General features: G+C 46.1%; 1 protein-coding gene across 8 annotated transcripts in view; it reads right to left on the reverse strand.

Annotated features, from left to right (window-relative positions):
• Nucleotides 1-26,320, reverse strand: part of CRIM1 (cysteine rich transmembrane BMP regulator 1) — a 187,458-nt gene that overhangs the window by 11,626 nt on the left and 149,512 nt on the right. For 6 of the 8 annotated variants that reach the window (XM_047744662.1, XM_047744668.1, XM_047744666.1 and 3 more), the window contains 3 exons: nt 22,416-22,631; nt 18,526-18,747; nt 1,352-1,546 (listed from right to left, as the gene is read on the reverse strand). In XM_047744662.1, coding sequence (XP_047600618.1) covers nt 1,352-1,546; nt 18,526-18,747; nt 22,416-22,631 — 633 coding nt within the window. The remainder of the gene's footprint in view (nt 1-1,351; nt 1,547-18,525; nt 18,748-22,415; nt 22,632-26,320) is intronic. The other 2 variants (XM_047744660.1, XM_047744663.1) reach the window with 2 other exon arrangements.

A 26,320-nucleotide genomic window follows, 5' to 3' on the forward strand; every position in this document is an offset into this window, starting at 1 on the left:
CAAATGTCACCTGTTCAGACGAAACCACCCGTCCCTTCTCCTTTGCCCCCTGACCGGCTGTGCTCTGCTGTTTTCTGCCTGTCCCTCCCCAGGAAAGTGTGAGCTCCGTGTGGACGGGGTTTGCTGAATTCTCTGCGGTCCCTCGGACAGGCAGGAGCCCAGCGGGCACAAAGGGAATCGATGCTGAACATACGAGATCAAGTCTCAGCATTTGTACCTCAGAAGCAGCTTCGTGGGAAGACGGGGACGGAACCTGTGAGACACCGGTGGTGTGGAGCAGACAAACCAGCTCCCGGGAGACATACACGTTCGTCCTCGCTCTGCTTTGTGTGACCTCAAGGATTTTCTTTTCTGCCAGGTACAGAGTGAGGAACCAGCAGAACAAACCTGCCTCTCCATCTACACCATCTACAGCATCTACACATACACGAGGCCCACGAGACAAGCAGAACAGCACCCAAGGGAAGGCTCTGGAACGGGCTTAGCCTCCTGAGCGGGCAGACTCTCCCAGCCTTCAGGTGGGGTAGTCTGCACGACCCCTGAACAACAGGTGAATGAGTGCAGACAGTGCAACTCTTGGAGCTTAACTGTCCCATTTGCTAGCAGACTCCTAGCTCCCTGCACCGCACGGAACCAGATTCTCTAAGATGATACAGCAAGGAAACACAAAAACCAAGGTGAAGATGGAAAGGATCCCCAACTCCCTCTTAGAGTGCAGGTGCCCTACGGTCTGGACGGCAGGGGGAGTCTGTGTGTGTAGGGCCGGGGGTCTGGAATGCCGCCAGCAGCCTGTGCTGCTGAGGGCTAGGACTAGGGTGTGAGACCTAGATGTGGAAGGAAAAAGGCCTGGGGGGAGCTGAGCAGCTGTGGGGGCTGAGGTTTAAGACCTGCAGGTGGGCTGCTGAGCGGACGTGAAGGGTGGACGTGGGGGGCCGCGCAGTCTGGCTACTGCTGGGATTGAAGAACCGAACAGAGTGATCAGGGCTGACCCTTTACATGCAGCTCTTCCGCTCTGCTTCTGATGTATTTCACCTTGCAATGGCTGTGAAGTGATTCCCGACTGCGTCCGACTCGGGCCGTTTTCGACAGGCTGGTCCAGCGCGCACTGACAAGTGCCACCCAGACAGGATGGGTGTCCTTAAGAGTCTGTTATGGCCCTGAAGCTGTGCTGCCACTAGTGTTTAGAGACTGCAAATGGGAAGAACCAGAGCAGTTCTAGCAAGGAACCAGGCACTCACCCTGACGTCATTCTCGAGCTACTCCCACCCCGGCCCCCTGTCTCCATGCGGGGACGCCTCGGTTGGGCCCTCGTGAGGTCAGCGCCACGGCCTGGGAACGCCGGCTGAGATACCTGGGCACATCGGGCAGCAGCTTCCTTCCACGTTGATGGGCTCGACGCAGGGCAGAGGGGGGCAGCTGACGGTGGAGCAGAGGGTCTGGCCCTGCAGGCAATAGCAGTGCGTGCAGCTGTCAATGTCCCAGCGCTCCTCGTCTGCGTAGGCCTTCCCACTGAAGTGGCACACCGCCTTCTTCGGAATCGTGTCTTCTAGGGAAAAGAACAGCACAGGATGGAGTCGTGTGATGGAACCGAGCACAGTGTCTCGGGACCCTTGAGACAGAAAGGGGAGCAGCTCTGTACAGACACGACGCGCTGCAGGACTTCAGGATCTGGTGAGACGTCTGCATCCTGAGGTCCCTGTGGCCATTTTCCCCAGCTGGGGACAAGCTTGGGCGCTCACCCTGTGGCCACTGGAGACCAACGCAGGGCAGTGACGGCTATGGCCGGGTGGGAATGGGACCCACTGGGCAAGGGTCCCTGTATCGTCACTGCAGAAAATCAAATTCAATCACACTGGTGGCTGGACACATTACATGAAAAACCCCAAGTACAAACAGAGACGCGCTCCGAGGTTTGACGTGGAAGGAGATAAAGAAGTCCAGCTGAGTATATTTATGGAGACGTTGCCTGAAATTCCTACTTTCAGTTAATGTTTTCGTAAATGATTCAGCAGAACGCTAAGGAATGACCGTGGTGCGTCACCGGGAACGAGGGGGTATCAGTGGGGGCACCAGGGCCGCACAACCACTTCATTCTTCAGGGATGCTGGATGCATTTCCCTTTTGTCAACAAAGGCATTTCTGCTGTAGAAACAACCTCATTTCAGGTCGGTCCATTTTTCCAGCAGACCATGGTTTTTGATAACTATATATGTATATCTATTTTTTAAGATTTTATTTTAGAGAGAGACTGAGAGAGTGAGTTGGGGGAGGGAGAGAGAGAGAGACTCTGAAGCAGATTTTGTCCTGAGCGCGGAGCCTGACATTAAGTGGGGTTCGATCTCAGACAGTGAGATCATGACCTGGGCCGAAACCAAGAGTTGGCCTTTTAATCGACTGAGCCACCCAGGTGCCCTGACAATGTATTTTTAGGAGTTATTTCTGTGTGTAAGAATTTACAGCTTAAAACCCTCTGCTCTTTCTCTTCCAGTCTCTCTTATCCTAATTTCCTCCCTCCCCCAATTTTTCTCTAGAAAGTTCCTTTCTTTTGGACTCAATGCCACCTCCTAGTTTACCTGAACTTACTTGTGACAGGTCACATTTTATAGCCAGTCCTCCTCAGAGCTCAAGAACGGTGGCTCAGAGTGAGGCCTCAGTGCCCAGCAGAGATGGGGCAGACCAACAGGGAAACAGGGGCGAGCACTTCCTCATCACTGGACAGGCCAGTAACTGGATGACCCCTGCTAGCCTGGGGAAATTCTATGTTCAGATTCTAAAGGCACCTCTGCTAACCACTGGTCACTAATAATTAAAAAACTACAAAGGAATCTGGAAGGAAAGTTCCTTAGAAAAGGAATATCAGTGGTTCAGGGTTCTTTCCATCTGGAAAGCCCTTGGGAGGCTCTAACAGAGGCAGTGTTTATTGCCCACCGAGGATGGAGCCCAGGATGCCTGTGGGAGCAAGGAGAAATGCGTGGGCATCACATGCCATGTTCTCCGAGCAACCCCCACTCACAGCCACATGCTTCAAGATGGCTAGAAGCTGCTGTCTGCAGAGACCCCGCACAAAACTTCCCACTGAGCTTTTCCAGAGGAGGCTTACAGACAGAAATGTTCTCATCTGTTTTTGGTGTCCATGTTCTCTCCTTACCAATTACTCAAGCACATGCCCCTTACTGAATGGTGCCGAGAATGTCCTATTACTCTAGTATGTTCTATTTCCATAGCTGTGTCTCAGTCCACTGCAGAATTCTGTAAGAAGGTGTGGGAAGGAATCTATGGCAAGTGTTAGAATGCACAATCTCTCTGTTTCTCAACATTTCTTCACAGTTTCTCTCAGTACTGCTTCCTGAGTTCAACAGGGGATACTGAGTAATCACAGGAAGTTCTAGTTGTAAACAGAAATGCTTTCTCATTATCTATGAAAAAACATACTTCGCTGTCTTTCTTAATGTTCCACAGAAAGTCTTCTGGTGCACTGACAGTTAAGCTTAAAAACTTAACTGGAGGCTTTTGAACCAAACCCATGACAGAAGTTTCTGCTAGCCTAGAATCCTCAGGGGAGGCACCTTCATTAAGTTATCTCAAATGCACATGTCAAATGGCTCAGTAGAATCATTTAATGAACCCAATTCAAGTAATACTCTGACCTCCAGCCAACTTTACATTGAGGACATTAGATTTGCCATCAAATCTAGAGTCTGTTATGCAGAGACTTCTTTATGAAAGGAAGCATCTCTTCATAAAGCAGTATCACTGATTATATTTTACATAAACCTTGTAATAGCCCCTATGATGGACCAATATCATGGCATAAAACTTGACAAATGGATTACTGTGCAAGGACCTTAGAAAAAAGGTTAAACTCCTCTCCTATCTTGTCCAGCACTTTCTGCTGTGCTTTTCCTCCCAAATATGTCTAGGCCAGTCCTCTCAGAGAAAAGGATCAAGGGAATGAACTCCAGGCATGAACTTAGGAAGGATGGGGATTTCATAGAAAGGGGGTCAAGTCCAAGCACTGGTGTGTATTTTCTCAGGATCTAGGCAAAGACACATCTTGAGATATTTAATTAATTAATGCTACTCATATTTATGAAGCTAAAATCATCTGTGAAAAATTATATTGATATTAGGAATAATCACAATATGTTAAACATTATAAAGATGTTCGTTCACTGATTCTACAAACTCTTCTCATCAGTGGGAAGGAAGGCATGACTATGACCCTGACCCAGAGGACTGCAGAGACGTGGTGGAACAGGCTTGGGGACTGGACACCGCTCTACAGAACAACACAGCAACCACTGCTCCTGTGAATTTAACACGGAGGGCAAAGCAACTAACTGCCAGGGAACTGGGGAAGGCATGACTCCAGACTCACTGTTCTCCTTTCACTTGGAGGGATGAGCAGGAGACAAAGCAGCTGGAGGGAGGGCATTCCCAGCGGAAGACGGTGTGTCTAACAGCTTGCCACGCTGGAAGGGCAGTGAGGGTGTCAGGCTATATAATATGTGTGTGTGTGTGTGTGTGTATACGTGCATGTGTGTATGTGCACGTACACACACGCACCATGGTCTGAGGTGAAGCTGGGGTCGGATGGTAAGGGGCCTTGAGTAACAACAGATGTATTGAGATTCCTTCCTGTAGAGGAGAGAAGGGGCCTCAGCAGCTTTAATGGTAAAAAGAGAGCTCTGGAAAAGGGCAACATGGAGGACCAGATGGAGAAAGGACGTTGAGGATCCTGTTCATGGGGATGTGACGTGGGTCAGGTTAGAGCAGCATGGATGCAGCCAGACAGGCAAGGAGAGATCTGAGAAATTTGAGAATCAGCTGTGAGGATATGGATACTGAGGAAGAGGACACTTGAAGGACAGCCCTTCCTACACGGGAGGCTGGGCAGAGGCAATTCCAACAGGTGAGTCATTTCACTGCTTCGCAATACATGGGGAGTTTGTGAGGGACCTGGTCAGGCCTTATCGAACTCCTCAATATTCCAGTGATTAGTGATCGATTTTTTAGTGCAGCAATCAATCCTCCCACTCTGAGGTCTCTCTGCGTGACACAACCAGGAAGCTGCCGCTAGGACAGAGCCAATTTGGGGAACAAGGTAAAAGAGGACAAATTTCAGTCTCTGGGAGCTTCGGGCAGGAAAGCGGTGGATCGTGTGGGGTCAGTGGCCAGACTGGCAGAACCCTTCCTGTGACTCTACGGACTTCATACCCCACTGAGCCAATACTTATTCTAGGACTCTACTCCAAGGAAGTAATCAGAAAAGGCCTAAAGTAAGCGTTTCTGGTGGAGGTTCATCACAGTGTTATTTACAACAGCAAGAAGTTCGGGGGAAAATCTGTGTCTAACAATAAGAGAATGTTTAAATGACTGAATGGGATGACAGGAGAGAATACTGGGCAGTTATTAAAATGCATCACATATAGTACAAGCTCCATAGTACATAGTACATATAGTACAGATAGTACAAGCTCCAACACGTAAAGAGGAAAATTAAAAACTTTCTAGAAAGAAAAGAAAATGTTGATAGTAACTGTTAGAACTGGTGAGCTTTTTTCTTCATTTTTTTTCGTAACGAATGTTAGTTACTTTTGATAAGGAGGCAGCAATAAAATGGAAATATCACACACACTCACACACACACACACACACACACACACACACACACACACACACACACGAGGGGCACCTGGCCATGTGCCGTGGTGTTTTCTGAATGCTAGCAGCTCAGCTCTGGAGAATCTGAGCGGACTGTAAGAAGACTAAACCAGGGAAGAAATACCAAAGATTTAACTCTGAGCTACAGCATAAAACAGTGTTCGTGTAATTGCTGACTCAGCAACCGCAGGAGATCATTTCTAAAATATTTATAAAAGGACATAAGAGAGTAATGACTCTGAATGACTTGGAGGTGATGGGTTGAATCAAGAACTCGGACTATATATTTGGGGGAACTGAAGTTCCTTATTTGATTTTGTTACAAAAATAGATCTTTTTCTAAATTCAATGAAGAATTCAAATTCAATTCAAATTCAAGTAAGAATTCAAAGTACTTAGGCATTCAAAGTAGCCATGTGATGGCAAGAAAGACTGAGCTGTATTCTCTGGGGAGCCCCCCCAGGGAGACATTGCGCCATGCCCCACACCGACGCTCGGAAGGGTGAGCCAGATGGGTTCCACGTCCGGGGGCTTCCATGGTCCCAATAAAGCCATTCCCCTCAGAGAGTGGGCTGAAGACATGGATGGAATTTCCAGGTACTTCGACAGGTTTATCTCTATTCCACTTAAACTCTGCTCATCACAGATTATCTCTTGCCTTCAAGATCATTTTCAACTAAGTTCATTCCAACTTGAGATCAGGAAGGTTTAAAAAACCAGGGGGGGCACGTTCATGGCAGCATTATTTACAACAGCCCAGACGTGGAAACAACCTAAGTATCCGCTGATGGGCGGATGGACAAAGCAGTCATGTTTTATATGTAGGGCTGGAATATTATCCAGCCATAAAAATGAAAAAAAAAAAAAAATCCTCCCATTTGTGACAACATGGATGGACCTTGAAGGTATTAGGCTAAGTGAAACAAAGAAAGACAAACACTATACTGAAATGTGGCATCTAAACAAACACACACCAAACTCATAGAAAAAGAGATGAGAACTGTGGTTGCCTGAGGTGGGGGGGAACTGGAGGAAGGTGGTCAAAAGATACAAACTTTTAGTTACGAGATGAATAAGTAGCAGGGATGTGATGTACGACGTGATGACTGCAGCTAACACTGCTGTGGGACAGACAGCAAGGCTGTTAAGAGAATAAATTCTAAGAGTTCTCATCACAAGGAGATGGCAGATGTTAACTATACCCATGGTGGTACTCACGTCACAGTGCACGGAACTCAAACCATTATGCTCTATACCTTAAACTTACTTTTTAAAATACTATTTATTTGAGAGAGAAAGAGACAGTGAGACAGAGAGAGAATGCACGTGTGCACAAGTGCCCGAGCGGGGGCGGGGTGGGGCAGAGAGGCTGAAGCAGATTCCACACTAAGTGCAGAGCCCAACAGGGGCTTGACCTCACAACACTGAGATCATGACCTGAGCCGAAACCAAGAGCTAAGTGCTTAACTGACTGTGCCACCCAGGCACCCCTGTATGCCTTCAACGTATACAGTGATATATGTGGATTATTTCTCAATAAAACTGCGAAAAAAAACTGGGGGAGACGGTGGGTAGAGTATACAGAGATAGATACCAGTCAATTGTTGGTTGGTAGCACTGCCTCAAAGAATGAGTTTCTCCTTGGAGGTGCCAGAGAGTGGAAAGGGGACCAGTGCCTCAAAAAAGAGCTCGTAAAAAGGCACTTGGTTGCAAGACTGAGGGACCTCAAGGTCTGCACAAAACTCCGAGCCGATGCTGAAGTTCACGGTGCAGAGCTCAGCAAGGCTCCGAGATCTAAGAACTGAATGACTCCAGGCAGCATTCTCACAGCAGACCTTCTTTTTTTTTTTTCCCCTAAAGATTTTATTTATTTATTTGACAGAGAGATCACAAGTAGGCAGAGAGGCAGGCAGAGAGAGGCAGTGGGGGAAGCAGGCCCGACGTGGGGCTCGATCCCAGGACCCCAGGATCATGACCTGAGCCGAAGGCAGAAGCTCAACCCACTGACCCAGGCACCCCCACAGCTGACCTTCTTAAAGATTGGAGCTCAGAGGAGACAAACTGCAGAGACGAGAGAAACACCAGAAGGTTCTGACAGAGGGATCTGTCAAATACTGAAGAACTGAAGAGCACCCGGTGAGCATCCGTGGGGCTAAGGAACTCAGTCCCATTCAGCCTCACAGACACCCTAAGAGGGAGGGCAGTCTATGCTCCTCTTGGGGAGACACAGGTTTGCAGAGGGGAAGGAAGCTGATGTAACCAAATCAGTATGTGGCGGAACCCACATAACCCCTTGGCTCCACCTGCCTATAAGGCTCGAGTTCTCTACGCTGAGCTCGACCCAGTGGCTCCCTTCCTTCCATCCCAAGAACGCACAGAACCCTCTTCTTGTGGTCTCCAATGTGCCAGGGCCTCTCTGGAAAGTACACAACACCCTCAGGGGAGGGTCAAGCTGGTTCCAACATGCTGCTGTGGGGCGGGGGGGGCGCACGTTAGCTACAGGTGTAATACATCAGGACCGGTTGGCCTAGGACGCAGCCTTCAATCCCTGAGGAGATCTGTTTCAGAGACAGTGATAGAGCAGTGCTTCCCCTCCATTGCTTAGAGGGAGTGTTTTCTACGGTATCTTCACCCTGATCAGTTTGAACCACCATATGGTTCACCACGCTTCATAATGATCAAGTTGTGTTTCTTCAAAGGTGCTTTAAAACAAAGCCACACGTAAGACTACTGAACTTTCATGTGAAATAAATGGAGGATTCTTGGTTTTTGGAAAGCCCGAACCCTTTCCAGAGTGGCTGCAATGTGGCCCAGATTCATCCATCAGAGTTTGGTTAATGAGGCTTTACAAAAATATTTCTGCTTTTGACTAAATTTTACCTGAAAGGCAAAGATCTAAACAGAGGCCTGAAACCATGGAGTTTCCAGAAACTCGGGAACATTCAACTAAAAGTGGTCTTTGTGGTTTATATCCGGATGTAGAGTGGGCTGGGCTGCTTGACTGTTCTATTTATCACTCCAACTGGTTTGTTTACACTGACAATGACATTATTTTTATTCGTTGATACCCAGTAACAGGAACTCCCACTTGCTGTACCGGCCACTGTGCTAAATGAGTTACAGGAGTCCGTTCTCGTCAATCTCCGCAGCCCAGTGGGAGGGTATTACCCCCGTTCCACAGAACTGAGGCAGGGGGAGAGTACGTGACTTGCCCAAGATGCATAGTTAGGAAGTGGCAAGGCCAGGATGGGAACCAACATGGGTTGGCTCCACAGTCCCCACATACCTTCTGTCCGTCTGTACCCAGCAGGGTAACCTCAGGGAGGGCCACTTCCCGGTGCCACACAAATGAACATGGTGATTACTCACGAACTCTAAAAAAAAAAATAGGCCTTAAGAGTTCCTGCCCCTTGCATGCATTGGGGCTTAAGGTTTTCATCTTCAAAGGTAATTTACCCTTCAACTGACTGAAACATACGTCTGGCACAGTCCTATGAAGGAACACAGATAATGAAGTTGTTGTTGAGGACTCACGGTCTTTTTCTGAGGCAAATCTCTCTTTAACATCTCTCGGAAGAAGAGGATTAGAGGAGAATGTTCCAAGAAAAACATGAGGTAGGACACTAACATAATGAGGTTTATTTTTAGGACAAACACATCAGGAGTTATATATCCAAACAAATGTGATCCCCTTCTTCTAAGCAGTCACTATAGAGGGCTTTAAATGTATTCCAACGATACTGCCCTTGCTTCACATGGCTTTGGAATTTTCCTTTTACAAAGGCATCCAGAGCCAAATTTTGACACATGCAATGAAGATAGTTACTATTTTATGGCCACTCCTTGGTTTAGATCAGCTTTGGTATTTGGTTTCCTCAGCTCAGGCCTCTCTCATCCATCAGACCAGGCTTGAATTGACTTTTGACCTCCTTCAGAAACCAAGTCCTAGCTGTAGGATGGATGGGACACCGTGTGTGGGGACACACTCGTGTGTGATGGCTCCTTCCATGGGGCCATCTAACTTGGAGCGCACAGACATGCCTTGTAGTCTTTGGATTCAAATATAAGCAACATTATAAGGCACCATGTAGGACTAGAGTTAAAGTGTGCCATGTCCTTCAGTGGTAGAATTTGGAGAACTTGGGTGTTTTTGTTTTCCCTGATTCTGGTTCATAAAGAGGCCTTGAAATGTTAATTCCTCTCAAGGTGACTTTTCAACTGTTTAAACTTTGCCCTCTTACTTCAAGAGAAGAAGTACTAAGATGCTGTTAAAGTTGAACTTTACTTTTATTCTTGAGCTATTTTACTAATTATATACCATAAAACTAATTAACAGCTGGGGAAACCATAGACTCCACAGCTGTGGTGGTTTCTTCCTCTATAAAGATCCAATTCAGTGTTTCAGAATCACTGATGTGGTGGCTCAGGCCTTGCTCTGAATCGGCCACGGTGAGGGATGCACATCAGACCCTGAAAAGGAGGCAGCTCCAGACTTTCCCCCCTTTCCTCCGTGGAAGGATCTGAAAACGAAGATCCACACGAACCCATGCTAGAGCTGGACTCTTCAAGTACTGCCCGGAGACAACTGTCCTGTAGAGATGCTTCAGGTTCTCACTCCGGCTGTGGTGGTCAGGAGGCCAGAGTGGTGGTGTGGGAGCCACTTCCTGGGAGGAAGATAGGCAGCTTTCGACACACCCTCCATTCTTTCCAAGCTCCCAGGTACCACTTAGAGTCCTGAAAGGTAATCTCCTCTGGAATCCCAGAGGCCAATGAACTAAATGCAGCTCTTATTCTTGGAGTAAGTCCCACCACAAAATAATCTATCACAGGAGTGGAGCGGGGCACCACAGCTCGGTCCCCAACACTAGAGACACAGTGATGCCCGAGCCTGGTGAGGCCTCTGCCTCCGGGGAGAGACTCCTGGATCGGGAGGATCTCACCAGCTCTACAGGACCCCAGGTCCAAGCAGACGTGCTGAAGGTTTTGGAAAGCTGTGCAATCTATAGGCCCTGCTAACGTTTCATTTCGATTTGGTTTCCTAACTCTGAAGCACTTACAGCAGCATTAGTGAGAGAACCCTCAGGCAGGTGTGAGAAGGTACAAGGTACACTACGGGTGATAGGGAATTCACAAAAGGGGGTGAAAAAGGTGACCAAGAATCACCAGTGAAGCAGCTGACTCTGGGAAGTGTAGGGAAAGTGCCTTTAAAAATTTTCGCTTGTAAGTTTAACACTGCGGTGATCTTTCTCTAACTGCCACAAAGGAACAAAATGCTACTATTCTATTTTATCTTCTTTTAATGGGTAAAATACTCAAATCCCTGGCCTGTGATCTCATCCTCATTTCTGTATCCCAAAGTCGGGCACAGGCTGGGCACATACTCTATGTCTGGCGAAGAAATCGAATGTGTGTGCCTCCTGTTTGAGAAACCAGCTTTACTTCTGCTTACGTAAAGAGGAGACAAACAGAAATGGCAACGGAGGAGTCTGAGCAAATAATTTGCAGGAAACAAGAGGTGCACAGACTCACAGGCACAGATGAAGACCGATTTTCAACAGGCTGGCCCACTGGGCCTTTCCTGACTGGGGAAGAACGGAACAGCAGAACTCGACTGAAGTCTTGCTGAAATCAAGATGCAGGTGGCATAAACAATTTCAATGAGGCACAGGTCTAATATCTGTTGCAAATGATTAAAGGTTTTTGGCTAAAAATACAAAAAATATTTATTGATTTAATTCAAAACCCGAGTTCCTTATAACTCCTAGCTTCTAATAAACATCTGCTGTTAATTCATTTTTATAAAAAGAGAAAACCTACTGCCATGTAGGCCAACATCTACCTCTGCATAATGTCTCAAACACTTTGAAAGCGGATCTGACCACCATTTTAAGACCTTTCTTGCAAATCCATTTGTGCTTTATTTTATTCTATTTCTTGGGGTGGGAATCGAGGTGTATTTTAATAAAGGCCAAAAGAACCTTTCAGGTTTCTTCAACATACTGGAAAAAATAGGTAATAAAGTCACTAGAAAAAATTATAAACTTTCCTGAGCTCCAGGAACAGAAATCTCACCAAACTTGGTAACCACAGGGACTTCTGGCTGATTTCCGGTGCGCGTAAAGAGGACAGAATTTCTCAGCGAGAGGACTTAATCCATGCATTAACCGTCTGTTATGGGTCAAGTTGAAGCACTTCATGGATGGAGGTTCAGGGGAATATTCCATTTTCAGCTTTAACGGAGGTCCCATCTCTTACAAGGCTGGCAATCCTTTATGGACATTATACAGGGAAAATACATAATGTAGTCTAAAAGGCGAGGGGGAGCAGTGAAAGATGAAGGTGGCCTAAATAAGGAAAACAACACGATGGCTTTAGGACACAAGGGAAGCCGTCCATGTGAAATAGTTCAGAATCTTGTCAAGAAAACCCTGAAGTGGAAACCACTGGACTTCTCAGAGAAGGTTCTTATTGTCACGGCCTTCGTGGGGTCAGGAGTGCCCCACCAGGGTCTGCCAGCTAATGCCAGTTCTGATTATGTGCCCTCATCAGAAATGTAGCCCTCTTGTAGGGGGCTCTTCCCCCACCCCTCCAACCATTAGAGTGCAAAATTGGGCTTGGTCTCTTGGACCGAAATAAGAGGTGAAAGGCATGTGCTTGGGGTCTGTGCAAGAGACCTCTTTCAAATAAGACTGTGTGCTGGAGCCCAGGTAAGGGCGATGCCACTCCGAGGCATACTGGGATTTCTGTTTACACAGCTGGGACATGGAGGTGCGAAGAGAAAGCAGCATATGGAGTGAGCAGGACAGGGTACTTCCCAGGGTGCAGGGTAAGACCTAAACAGACTGAAATCAAACACCGTTTATTTCTGTTGCGACAACTTGAGACCCATTCCAAAGTTAGCACAGAGCATGACAACCAGAGTGTTTTGTAGTCTTTTATCCTTTAAACAGCACATCCCGCTCCCTCTCCCTTCCCTTCCGCTTAAATTACTTCAGCGCTATCTGGGACCACCCAGATTGCCGTGTTGGGACCTCAGGAACCCAGAGCTCTGCAGAATGTTCAGGAAGCACACCGGGGTTCTTCCTGATGCCAGTGCCTCTGGTAGCAGATGCCACGTGCTTTGTAGGAATCATGGTGGATCACGTGCTGTAAGCTCACGGACTTCCCAAGTGGGACTAGCCTCTCAAAGTAAACAGAAACGAAAAGAGCTCCATGCTCTCTCCCACGGCTATGTCCAGAGGCAAGAAAGGACAGGGAAGCTCTAAGGCCTGAGGGCAGGGTGCTGCCCCAACCCAGCTGCACTCCAGGGCCTTGGAAAGCATGCTGCCTCCACCTGGATCACAGTCTGGCGACTCAGCCAGTGCTGGGCTGTTTAAGCCGAGCGTGAGCGGGGCGAGGTACGCCAGGGAAGCGTTGCCTGAATTGTTGTTCACTAGGTCATCACTGGGAGGCTATAACCAGGCCTTCCTCTTGCAGAGAGGTAGGTGCTCCATTTGAAGAGTGATACCAGGATCCATATGGCACGTTACCCACATCAGCTGCACCCCGTGTTGGAAGAGTGGTCACTGAATGGCGCTGAGCGTTCACAGTGTGTTGACTAAGCACAGTCACATATGCGCATCATGTCACTTCATTTTCATGGCACTTTAGCGAAGCAGAGAACATTACTGTCCCCATCTCAGAGACAGAGATGGGGAAACTGAGCTAGAGTCAGACTGCAGCCCCGAGACATAAAGCTAACATATGCCAGAGATGAGATCATAACCCTTCGGCTCCAAAGTAAGTTCTCTTTCTGAAACACAGAAATGTTTAAGAAAACACACTGGAGGGGCGCCTGGGTGGCTCAATGGGTTAAGCCTTTGCCTTCAGCTCAGGTCATGATTCCAGGATCCTGGGATGGAGCCCCACGTCGGGCTCTCTGCTCAGCAGGTAGTCTGCTTCCTCCTCTCTCTCTGCCTGCCTCTCTGCCTACTTGTGATCTCTGTCAAAAAATTAAATAAAATCTAAAAAAAAAAAGAAAACACGCTGGAGAAACAGCTGTGAAAAATGTTGCAACGGAGATGCCAATCTCGTAACATTACGGCTCAAGAATGTACAACCTTTAATTCTATGGGTTGTATGTCTCAGAGATGCGGAATTAAATATTTGCTATGCTTGACTCCTGGGCTGAGTTAAATACTCAATGATCAACAGATGTTCCACAGAAATACTATTTATATTTGTAATCGCTAAGAAAAGATACCTAAACAAATTAGCATAATCATACACATACATCTAAACAAAAATGAATGGTGTATAACAGACTGACTCGACAGAAATCGTAGACACCGCCCCACTAAGGACATTCTTTATTAATCATTTTCTAGCTGAAGGTCACAATAGAGAGGAAACAGAGTCATACCATCACAACCAGTGGAGTGTGCCAGCCTGACTCTACCTGAGAACTCTACTTCAAATATTAAGACATACATAATAAATATAAAAAATACCTAACCCCTAATCAGAAGGAGGTACGATCAGGTACCATCCATAACAGAACTCATTTTCACAGACCCTTGAAGATAGAGATACTTAAAGACACTTAAAAGATACTGAGAAACATGTAATGAGAGTAATCTTAACTTTGTTCACATCATACGTAGGTATTTTTTAACTTGTATATATAGACTTTCATAACATATCATCTCATAGCTCATGTATAAACACACACACGCAGACACAAACAACAGACTAGCATCCAAAAAGAACTGACCCTTGGCAAAAGTTTCTTAAGTCAGAAAGATGCACTGACTCAGAAATTTCCAGCCAACAAATAGGACTTTAAATATCTGACCTCAAATATTTTCTAAAATAACACACGGTTACAAATAAATAAACACTTGCCAAATCCCAAGTTTCAAAACAATATTCTGTGCACTGAGTAATCAGACTTGGCCGACACTGGAGCCGCTTACTCAGGAACAATCCTGCTCAATCAGACGGGCTCAGTCAACGGGCACACCTGAGCACCTTCATTTCCAAAGTCAACAGCGGGTGTGATACAGCAGCAATATGGCCTTGAGGACCCAATAAGCTAAGACAGATCCAATGGTCAGCGTAATGCTCTTTTTCTTTATAATATTTGTCCAGGAATGAATAAGCCCCTGGGACATAGTGAAGGCCCACTGGGATGCTGATGGTGGTGCTCCTCAGAGAAGCTGCTAGAATCTGGTCCTTGGCAGAAGCATCACTAACATTGTCATCAGAGCGAGGGTGACATGGTCAGGGCCAGCATCCCCACAGGCTCTTAGTAGGTAAGGACTGTTGGCTGAATTGTTTACTGTCATCTAGAAGTCAAGGAATAAAGACCTCACTGAAATCATTTTTGCTCTAGAAAGGTGCTAGGAAGGCATATAGGATGTAGTGATAAGGCCATGACGCTATCTTGCATGGTGAAGTCTGTCACACTGAAGGCATCGCTGTTAACATGGAACCAAATATCCAATTTGCCATCACACATTAGAATTCCCACCAGGCCTTTTACCTTCACCTGATTTATGTGTTCAAGTCATCTTTTGATTCTTGGTCCCCATTCTTTAAGCCATCATTACAGTAAAAAAGCCTATGAAAATAAAATCTAAATTTGTATTTGCATAGAAAACTGGAATATAAAAAATTAGGGAATCAGAAAGTGTTCCATTAAAATGATTGGGTAATTACTACTTAGTTTCTTTCTAATACAAGGATGAATTCCCAAATGAGGGGTATTATAAGTAATGAGACAAAGCTGTTCACTTTTCAAAATTAATCATCAATCCTATTAATTATGTCTGTATTACACATTCTATTAAACTAGCACACATAATATGAGGTCTTCACACATGAAAAGAAAAGCATTATCATTGCACATTAGTGACTTGATAATTTAGCTGAAAGGAACACAAACATTCGTAATTATACTACTTTTTGTAGGATCACCACTTTTCAATTCTCTTATGGTACGAAAAAAGGATACTTCACAAGGTGAAAGAAGCATGCTTTTGTTTAGGGGTTTTATCACTAAAAAAGAAGTCAGATTAAAGACTGGTTTGAGGTTTTCAGAAATCTGTCTTTGAGAGACCTAATTAGGGAGAATGTCCACTGAGGGACCTGCAGCCACGGTGAGGTCAGTCCTGCAGGCTGGGGTGAGGCATGGAAGCTCCCAGCTAACCATCTAGGTTAAGAAGGAGCTGGCTTCAAACTGAGGGAGCCTCCAACAGGACACAAGGCAAGCACCGGTCCTCTGGGCCTAGGAGAAATAATCGGGTGCTTTAGGACAGGCAAAATGATGGCCTGTCTCTTCGCTAGGTGATCTGTGGATGGTGACTCAGGCTTGGCAGCTGAGACCGCTGAGAGTGATGCAGTCACGGCCCGGGCTTGGAGCCCTTACAGAGGGCCCAGGCTGACGGGAAGCTGATGACAGAACGAGCCGGAAGAGGCCAAGGGAGCTACCTGGAGAGCCAGATAGGGAATCTTCATGTCAGTCAATGGACTGAACGTGACTTCGTATGCTTGGACATGAGAGGGAGGAAGGAGGAAGGCCAATCTAACAAGGCTACTTGCAAAATACATACGAAGCATAGTGAAAGGGCTCAGTGACTCGAAAATAAAACATGTAATAAGCGTTAAGATGAAGGAGTAACAGCATCCAGTATTAGTCATCAGATGTTAAGTCTCCCCAATATGTTACCCTGAACATAAGCCTTAGAATCACATGGTACAATTATACCTACATCTTTACGTGTATTTGGTGGTGGTGGTGGGGGGCAGTACAACCGAAACAATTTCCACTGTACTAGTATGAGCTTTACAAACCAAAATTTACTGAAAATGCTTGCAAACTAACTTAAAGTCAAAGTAAAAAATTTGGACCAAATTGGTATTTCTCTCTTCACACTAAAGGACGTATAGTCTAAATCACGAAGGAAATGGAAAAGGATATAGGAAGGCCAAAAAACAAAAACAAAAACAAAAACAAACCAGCAAAACCCCCAAAACAACAGCAAAATATAAGAAAGAATACTGACTTGAAGGTTCCTTTTCATGAATTTAAGTGTGTTAAATTGGTTTTGAGAAAGAAGTGATTTATTATTTATCATGGAAACAAACTCATTAGTTGAATAATTTACTGAGTACAAATTTATCAATTAAGTAGCAAAACATAAGAACTTGTTTATCTAAACAAAATAATCTGCAAATTTTCAACACGAGAGAGAATCACTACCAGTTTTCCTCTGAAGGTAATGTGACATTCGCAGCCTCTTGGGCCCTGGTTTCTAAGTATTATCTAAGCACCCCTGATTGATTCATAAACTGCACCGAAGTTCTGATTTATTTAGATCTCACCTTTTATTTTGATCTCAACAAAGGCAGTGACATTTTTTGTATAAATACTGGCCAGTTCTTTGAAAAGCTACGTAGCACTCAGCTGGATGTATGCCCTGATACATTTTTTTGGCCCCACTTACGAGTTACGAAGACTACGGGTATTCTAGCAGAACCCAACATTGCTTGGTCACTAAAAGGTAGGGCAGCCGTATGTCCTGATTTGCTTGGGACACTCCTGGTCTAGAGCTATTGTCTCATCCTGATTAATAGCTTCCATTCCTCTCTCAAAAGCATCAAGGTTGGAAGAATGGATTACCTAGATAGTCATTCTATTAAAAGAAGAGAATTCAGCTTTTAAAACACACATTTAAACTCTCTGGCTGCTCTGTAAAATTCCTGAGAGCAGAAATTGTGTTTTTAGAGTCTCTTTCCATCTCTCTATATACCGACGTGCAGAATGAGACTCCGAAGTGGTCCCCCGTCTAGCGGCCAGAGGTCTGACAGTCAAGGAGAAGGAGCTGTCTGGATAAGCTCGAGTTATGGCCAACATATACCTGAGCACCATTCATCAATTCATCTACAGGAACTGCTTCAAAACACCGTGGCCAGATTTCCCCTTCTCCTCAAGTTATTACCCCAAATATGCGTGATGACTTGTATCTAGAAAGCAGGCGACAATCTCCAGCAGTGAATGTATGGTGCCTGCAGTTAGCGTAGCTTGCCTAACCCTCACCTGCTTACTCCGCTTACAGGTTCACTACTAGACTGAGATGCATCATTGTCTTTCTCTGGATTTCACGAGCTTCACTCAAAACAAAGCAATTAAAGAGAGTAAGAGCCTTGGGAGCAGCGACTGTGCCTTTGTGAGAGTTGCCAGCTGTCTGAGCCCTGCCTTCTGGACTCCAGAGCGGCATCTGGCTTATGTCCCTACACCCAGCTTCAGTACAGACGTCAGGGGCAAACGTACGGACGTCTACTGTTGACGGGCTATACCCCACGGGTCACAAGAAGGAGAGGACTCTGTTGGTTTCTCAGGCCTCATGTTGGGTCCCTAGGCCCTCGACATGGAGAACTAAGTGCATGGTTGAAATGGGATCAGGGAGGTGGCAGCAGACACGAGGAGTAACCGGGCCATGAAATCCGTGTTTCAGACTTAGTGGATCTCAGGGCAGCAGCAAGCCTCCTGTGCTCAGGGCTCTGTGCACAGACAAAAGGACCACTGTAAAGAACAGGGTGAGGAAACAGAGTTCCATCCTGAAAGTCCCAAAGAGCAAAGGAACCCAACAGGGGAGGATGGCGCGAGAACATCACGGCATTCCGAGAGAGCCTCTCATTCCTCACAGGCTGTGTCTCGCGAGCACACGTCTCGCATCACTCTCCTCCTCACGCACTCCTTTGGGTCCGTGTAAACATGAACATGAACTAACACGAACATGAACTGATCTAGTCAAATGACTGCCAACGTCGATCTAACGGCCACTGGTAGAAACGAAAGGTTTTTTCCGTTGGTCTTACCTATGCAGTAGGGACAACACTGGCCTTTTCTCAAGACGGGTCTTTCGCAGGATACAGACGGGCAAGACTCGGAGTAGCAGCTGATGACGCTATCCATGCACACACAGCTGGTACAAACGTCGGGCTTCCAGGACTCGGCCGCCAGGAAGATATCCCCTTCATCGTTTTTGCAGTAACTAGGCACGCTCTCATTATGGGGTGAGGAAGGCTGAGGAGGTTCCTCTGGAAAAATGAACATAAGGTCAGTAGGGAAAAGAAGACACGACCGGCCACTAATTGTGTGCAACACAGTGTGTTTCATTCCATCTTACAAAGAGCGCACTCAGTCACGTGGGGCTCTGCGTGCCTCCTGTGAAAACAACTCAGACACCAAACAGCAAGTCTGACTGTGCAGGGTCTTACATTTTAAAAGCCAAACAATAAAGACCACAAAAGACCTGTTACAGAGATTCTGTTAAGTAGTTTGTAACAACATTCACTCTAGTCTTGCTTTAACAAAATCCTGGTTTTCTTGGAGGGAGGGGTTGGCGGGTGGGTGGTTGAGGATTCAGATCACGATGGGTGTAAGTCAGACAAGACACTCCTCCTCCCTCTTTTCCAGGTGGCCATGTCACCTGTTTGCCATGTCACCTGTTTGTGGCTAAATGAGGGGGTTTCTGGGAAAGCTTCTACTTTCTTAATAGTGTTCCGCCCACTCTTCCTGCCTTGAATCCAAGTGTGCTGCCTGTAGTTGTAATATCCTTATCATATGTGTAGGGGAAGGACCTTGATATCTCTGACACTGAATCAGTGCTGATAAACACCCGCCTCCAAACTTCTTCTAACGTATGGAAAAGAAACTTCTGTTTGTTTAAAAACTGTCACTGGGTTTTCTCTGACTTGTACCCATGTGCAGTCCTAACCTATCGATACCCAAACAGACTTTCGTTGCACCTAAGGAAACACCTATGTGTCCTACCCTGATCTTCAGGCATTCGTGTTAATGGCTGACAGACAATGGGACATCTCTACTCACAAGGATGTACCCACAGAGAAATCATCTGCAGGTGGTTTGTCTTTGCTGTTTAAAGACTGACCAAAGGGCTCCCAGTTACAGTTACAACTTAAAAAAAAGAAAGGAGTATTACCGGGAAACCCAGAGATCTCTTTGGGTCTTGGCATTCAATGAAATTACATAAAAAGGTATACCCTCGAGCAGAAACCTGACTGGAAATAACAAAGGAAAACATGATAGTGAGGTTCCTAGGTTAGAAATGTCACCATGCTGCTAAGAGAAAGTGCTGTCAACCACCTTCACCACCCCAGAGCTTACAAGCAGCCATGATGTCGCCCCTAGCAAACCTCTCAAGGGCCACAATGGTCAAATGAATGATCATGTGCCCCTCTTAGAACCAGTTTCCTGAAGTCCGCCATTTTCAGCCACACAACAGACCTAACTAGGATAGACACGGTCATCCCCGTGATGTGGAAGCTTTAATGGTCACATTCCCCTTCTAACCACCTCATGAATACATCCGACAGCCACGAAACTAGACTTGACAAGAGCCTCTCTTCGAAGCAAGGGTACTGCTTTGTTCTGGGCCCTCTCTGAGGAACAGAGGGCAGTTGGCAAAATGGACTGGGCCCATGCCCTCTTCTCAAAATCACAGAACCCTGTCTCGTATTGCCAGTCCCAAAGTCAGTCCTAAGGGGAAAAGAAGACACTGGTCCCATTGCTCCCAGTGTGCTCTGGGTCTAATTTTAGGGACAGTTCCACAGACAACATCTATATGGGTTAAAGATGGTGGTGAGAAGGGATTACTTTCACAGTGACCTTTTTGAAGTCACCCAGGCCCAGGAATAATTTTGCCACTAGGTTCCTCTGGGCTATCTTCACCCTTGTAAGCAGTGTCCACCCTCCTCATGTCTAAACATTTATAAGAGGAAGCAGGGACAACAGTGATGGAGCAATGGACAACAGGTGAAATGGATACACTAGAGTCTGGAAGCCTCCTGGTAAAACCCAGAGATGGCCCCAGGGGACACGGGAATGCGTGATCAGTGCTAGAGGGGGAGCCGAAGCGGAGGTGCAGGAGACGCCTAACCCAGTCCTGGTTGAAAAGGTCATCTGGGAATCTTGCCCACGATATCTTCCTTCTTTAGGCCTCTCCTCCTATTGTTTTCCCGCCCCAGGGACCCCTTCTTTATATTTCTGATTCCAACTACTAACGCTCGATTTGTTTTTATCCATTCTTCCACGGGTGCTCGTTCTTTCTTTTTATTTCTATTCTACCTCTCTCTCCTATGCTATGCTTCTTTCCAACTCTAAACAATAAAGAATGAAGGAGATTTAATAAATCTTTAAAAGGAAAGACGTATTATTCTCTTCTCTTCCTGTTCCTACTCTGGTGAAGTATCACCACCCACAGGGACGCTCCATCTTTCTTTGGGAACCCATTTCCGTTTCCAGAACTTGCTCTAAACCAGGCCAGAGGAAAGGGGAAGTGGAAGGACAGAGGGAATGATAACATGGCACCCGAGGGGAAACAATCACCACGAGGGACACAACTTTTCTAACTGCACATGTATCTCGTTTCTGGACTACTTTAGAATGTAAGCATCCTAAGATTAGAGATGGCCTTTTTCTAGATGTGAAATACACCATTTACCAATGCTACTGTTGAAACTTACTGTGAAGAAAATGGTATTTTTATTTTAGGACTTTTTAAAATTGCTGCAACACAACTATGAATGGAAAGTTCAAAAACATCAATTATGGGGCAGATGACTTATTTTAAAATAAGAGCATTCCAAGAACGCTTATTCACAGATGTTACGAGTAACCTCTGGAATACTGACATATAAAGCAGTAAGTCCTAATGTTTAAGATGAAGGCTGGCACTGATGTATCTCTCAAGTTATACATAAAGAACAGACAAGCCACCCAGGCGTTAAGTTATTAAAGTCAATGCTAGTACTCGGGGGTGTCAGCCTCCCTTAGGAAGAGAACAGAAAAACATTACAAGGGTTTGCATATGAACAGAAGAGTGATAAAAAATCAAGTGATGAAACACAAAGGTTTATGTTTTACCGAGCAGAACTACTCTAAAGATAGACATTGAGAAGGTAAATGGTTACTGATTTAAATTAAAAAGACCAAAGATTAAGCAACAACAAAATAAAACTAGTTATGTTGTCAATTCAGTGATTTTACATATACAAAGTACGTTCTGGAAAAAAGGAATATATTCCAGTATTAATTACAAGTGCCACTTTAGTTACAAAACCAGGAACTTAGGCTTAAAATCCTGAGACAATTTTGTCATATCTGTCTCATGACCATAAATTTACCAGGCAGGGCCAGATTACTTGAGTAGTAAAAGAAAACAATACTCTAGGTGCATGTGCAGTACCAGTCAAATTAATACTTTTGATCTTAATATTTCCTGTTTAACATTCTCAAAAGTATCTTCGCCACCCTTATACATGCAAAGAATTTTATTTACATGACTTATCAATAACTGCTCTTCATATCTGTGAAAGACAAAGACGACTTTTCACCTTTGCAAAATCATAGGGAATAATTTGGTGCAGCAGGGCTGTCTCTTGAGATGCAAAGTTAAGAAAAAGGAATGGCAGAAAAAGAAACCATCTTCCTTTTCCCCAAAGGCACGGCAGATGCAAGGCACATTCATTACATAAATCTGTGGCTGATGGAATTGTTTTGAAAAAACAAATTTGGGAAGTAGGCTCCCAGAGGTTCCTGCCTGGGTTACCCGCCACTGGGGTTGGCACGCCGCAGTGGCACGCCGCCCCGCGTGGCTCCACATGGTGTGTGAGTCCCGCCCAATGACAGCTCCTGCGCCACAGCCTCCCCCACCCCAGGGCGTCGCAGGGCGCGGCGCAGTCACCTGTACACTGCGGGCAGCAGGAGTCCTGGGTGCGCGCGGGGTTCTGGCAGAGCAGCGGCGGACACACCTCTGTCTCGCACAGCACCCTCCCACTATGGCAGGTGCACTGTGTACACGAATCGATGTTCCATGTTTCTCCTTCCACAAAGTACTCTCCTCCAGGGGCGTGGCAAACGGAGGGGGTGCTGAGCTCTGGCTTTTGCACCACAAAGTCATCTGGGAAATGACAGAAAATGAAAACACAGGAAAGTATTCAATTGCAATGTCACCAGCTCTTGAAGAACCTGGTGTTGTCTGCTCGAAGGGACAGAGAAGAAGTGGCCGTAGAGGGGCTCCCTCTGCTCTTATCAAGACAGCAGTGAGGAAACAGTCTGCGCACAGAACAGAAGGCGACAGCAGAAGAGCTGGTTTCAAGAAGGGAGGTTCAAGTGGTTCCAGTCGGTCAACAATAATGACAGAATTCAATAAGGGAATTCAATTACCTGGAGAGGACACTTCCTGTCGAGAAGAGAACAGGGCCTCTTAGGGCAGCTCTGACTGTGTGGAAGTGTCTAGAATAGCAATCTCTCACTTACCGAATGCTTACCGTGGTCCAATTTCCACGCTAAGTGCTCTATTTATTTATTCCTTACACTGACCTTGTAAGGTAGTGCTAGGCTCCTGTCTTACATATGAACGACACAGCTCTCAGTATTAAGGCCAGACAAGGAATCTGAACCCAAGACTGTTCTTTTGGATCACGGCGGCTATGCCTCCAGATTAAACTCGACTTCCAACTGATCTGTGCCCCATCCTCTTCTTTAGCTCTGAGATCCTGAGGACGGTGATATTTGGAAATCCATCCTGCTGTTGAGTGGGCCGCTCCCCAACTGAGACCAGCCACCAGCAAACTGAGCAGGAATGCTCTTTCAGAATCAACAGTCTGGAAACCCTCACCTGAGACTAAACATCTGCTTGGCGATGTCATCATCAGGAGCAGTCAAGGCCCAGAGACCCATGATAACTATGATTTCTTTCCTCTGAAGAGAGGCGACTTTGGTGTCTTGGTGAGATGATAATAATAGAGAGGGATCTGAATGTTTACATGTCTGCAGAGGTGCTGGGAGTTGCCCTGAGGCTGTGCCAGGGAAACAAGCAGTATGAGGACCTTAAGCATATTCGGGTAATCCAAATACAACAAGCATGTCAAGAGAGCGTTGACAGTGGTGAACCCTGCCAAGGAGGAGTCCGGAGACACCGTGGCCAGCTCATGCTTGGGGCTCAGTGGAAACCGGGCTGCAGGACAGCTACCCTGTCTGCGCAGGGATGCTCAGAGCTGGAATCTCTGAGAAGCTCCCCTGCGGTGACATCCAAAGTGGTGGTCAGCACGAGAGTCAAGCACTCCGATGACATGCAGTGGCGTGGGCTGATTTCCAGCTCAGAAGGGAACTGTGCCTACAGCTTTGTCTCAACGGAACACGGAGAGACTGGAACTTTGCGTGAACATATTACGGGGAAGGGACAGAGCCAGGGCTGATGTGCACAAGTCACCCAGCAAACCCAGCAAACCTTTGCTCAGCAAAGGGGAGAGGAAGAAAATCGGGATGAAAATGTGCTGGGACGAGGTGGTTTACAGAGAAGACAAAAACTTCGAAATAGCAGCTATGAACTAATGTTAGAAAAGTCTCCCTTACTGCTACTGCCTTTTCCTTTCACAAAGGACTGAGAGAGGCACCCTCAGTTACCGCCCTTCTACACGCTGACATGTAGGGAAGTGGCCAGGAGAAAGCGATGTGTGCTTGTGGGAGTCTTCTCTCGCTCACCTCTCTGCCATACTCCGTGCCTCATGGCGAACACAGGAGCAGCAGGAGACACGGAGAGAGAGAGAACACCCCTGAGAAACAGTATCATTTGGTAAATCTTCTATCAGGAGAGTTTAGGAGCTGCTCACCTATCCCAGAAAGGAAAACAGCTGATCCCTGAATGGAAAAGGGGAGAAAATATTTAAATAGGAATACCTGAATGCAACAGCTCTGGGGTCTCTCAGGAGGAGAATGTAATATATATGGATACCTACGTATCTTCATATATCTATGTGTGTGTGTGGGTGTGTTTATACATGTATATCTAGATTTTCACCACCCGAAATAACACTTCAATAATCCTGTGTGTGTTTACAGGAGAATTTTCCTTATCTCTGTAACAGAGAAAACTCATTTTGGTTCCACTGACTCCTAGTTCTTAAGTCCATCATCTGTTCTTAGTGACGTCTCTGCATTTGAACGAGTCTGGCGGAGACCTCTTCACTCAGTACAAGTTTAGCAAAGACCCAGGTGCAATCCACACTCCACACACTCAGGCCTAAAATTAAAGCATGGGGTCTTCATTGGAACAAATGATTTTTCCTTCTCCAAAGAGTTAACACAGAGTTGTTTCATTAAACTGCTCATTTATCTTCTGTGTCAATGGACACTAGTGGGTTTTCATATTTAACTAACAAAATGTGTAAAAAAGGAAACTTTCAATATGGACACAAAGGACTGAACTATGGGGAAAAGAAAACAAACATGATAATCTGATCCTCTGCAGGGGTATGGGGCTGTCACTTTGATACCTCAGTTACTGAGGGGTGTAGACACTCAGAGCGAACAGGGACATCAAGTGTCCCCTCCTCACCCCGGTCACGGCAGACGAGGCCACCTCCCATCTCACGGCAGACCTGCCTTAACTGGAGAAAGGCAGGTTTCAGGTTCCTGATGGAACCCACTGCAGAGGTGGATCCACCCACAGGGGGCTGTGGGGCAGGACTGATCAGAGAAGTAATTAGGGCTCTGAAATCTGACAGCACATCCGTTCCAACTTTAAAAGATGTGACGCGGGGCGCCTGGGTGGCTCAGTGGGTTAAAGCCGCTGCCTTCGGCTCAGGTCATGATCCCAGGGTCCTGGGATCGAGCCCCACATCGGGCTCTCTGCTCAGCAGGGAGCCTGCTTCCCTTCCTCTCTCTCTCTGCCTGCCTCTCTGCCTACTTGTGATCTCTGTCTGTCAAATAAATAAATAAAATCTTAAAAAAAATAAAATAAAATAAAAGATGCGATGCAAGTATCAGGCGACCGCATTTCTCCCTGGCCTTCGGGCATACTATCTGACTTTGGGTAAGAGAGCTAGTATTTCTATGTCTGTTTTTCCAAACGAAAAACTGCCTGAGCGCATTCTCCCCTAACTCAAGTAGCTTGCAGAGAGGAAGGAGTAATAAATGTAAGACTATGTTGAGCTCTTTGGATGAAAGGCACTAGATGAGGTATAATGGTAATAATTACTGTTATTGACAACCATAATTCAGACCCCCATGAGTTATATAATCTCATCTGTTCTTCTAGCAACATCTCTTGATTACCATCATTAGGATTTTAAATGTTTGGGACGTGTGGGCACTCTGAATATCTCCATTTGGCAGGAATACCACACAGCCATTAATTTAAAAAGGGGCAACAGCCAAAGACTTTGATAATTCTCTCCCTCTCAAATATTCCTTTGTAAGTAATAAGCTTTTATGGGATAAAGTGAACATCAATCCTTTCCAATTAACTGTAACACTCAGCCTTAATATACTATCTGTCAAACGGAGAGCTGGAGTTTAAGAGCATTAGGTCTGCAAACCTTTACAAAAATACAGTTCAAAGACCAATATCATTGAGTAAACCAACAAAACACGAGGAGAGTCATTTTAGGGTTTGAGCATTTTCTCTGGTCTCTGGCAAATCTTTGATAGCACCCGGCTGACTTTGTGGCCCTTGCTGACCAAAGCCACGGAGAGCTGCAGTGTGCTCCAAGGGTTGTCCCCTGCGTGTCCCCCAGAGTCACAGATGTGATGAGGCCCTGCAAGGCAGAAGTCATTTGCTCAGGGAGTGCACAAGATGGCAGCCAG

This window comes from Lutra lutra, chromosome 9, assembly GCF_902655055.1.
Source record: "Lutra lutra chromosome 9, mLutLut1.2, whole genome shotgun sequence".
Classification (NCBI taxonomy): Eukaryota; Metazoa; Chordata; class Mammalia; order Carnivora; family Mustelidae; genus Lutra; species Lutra lutra.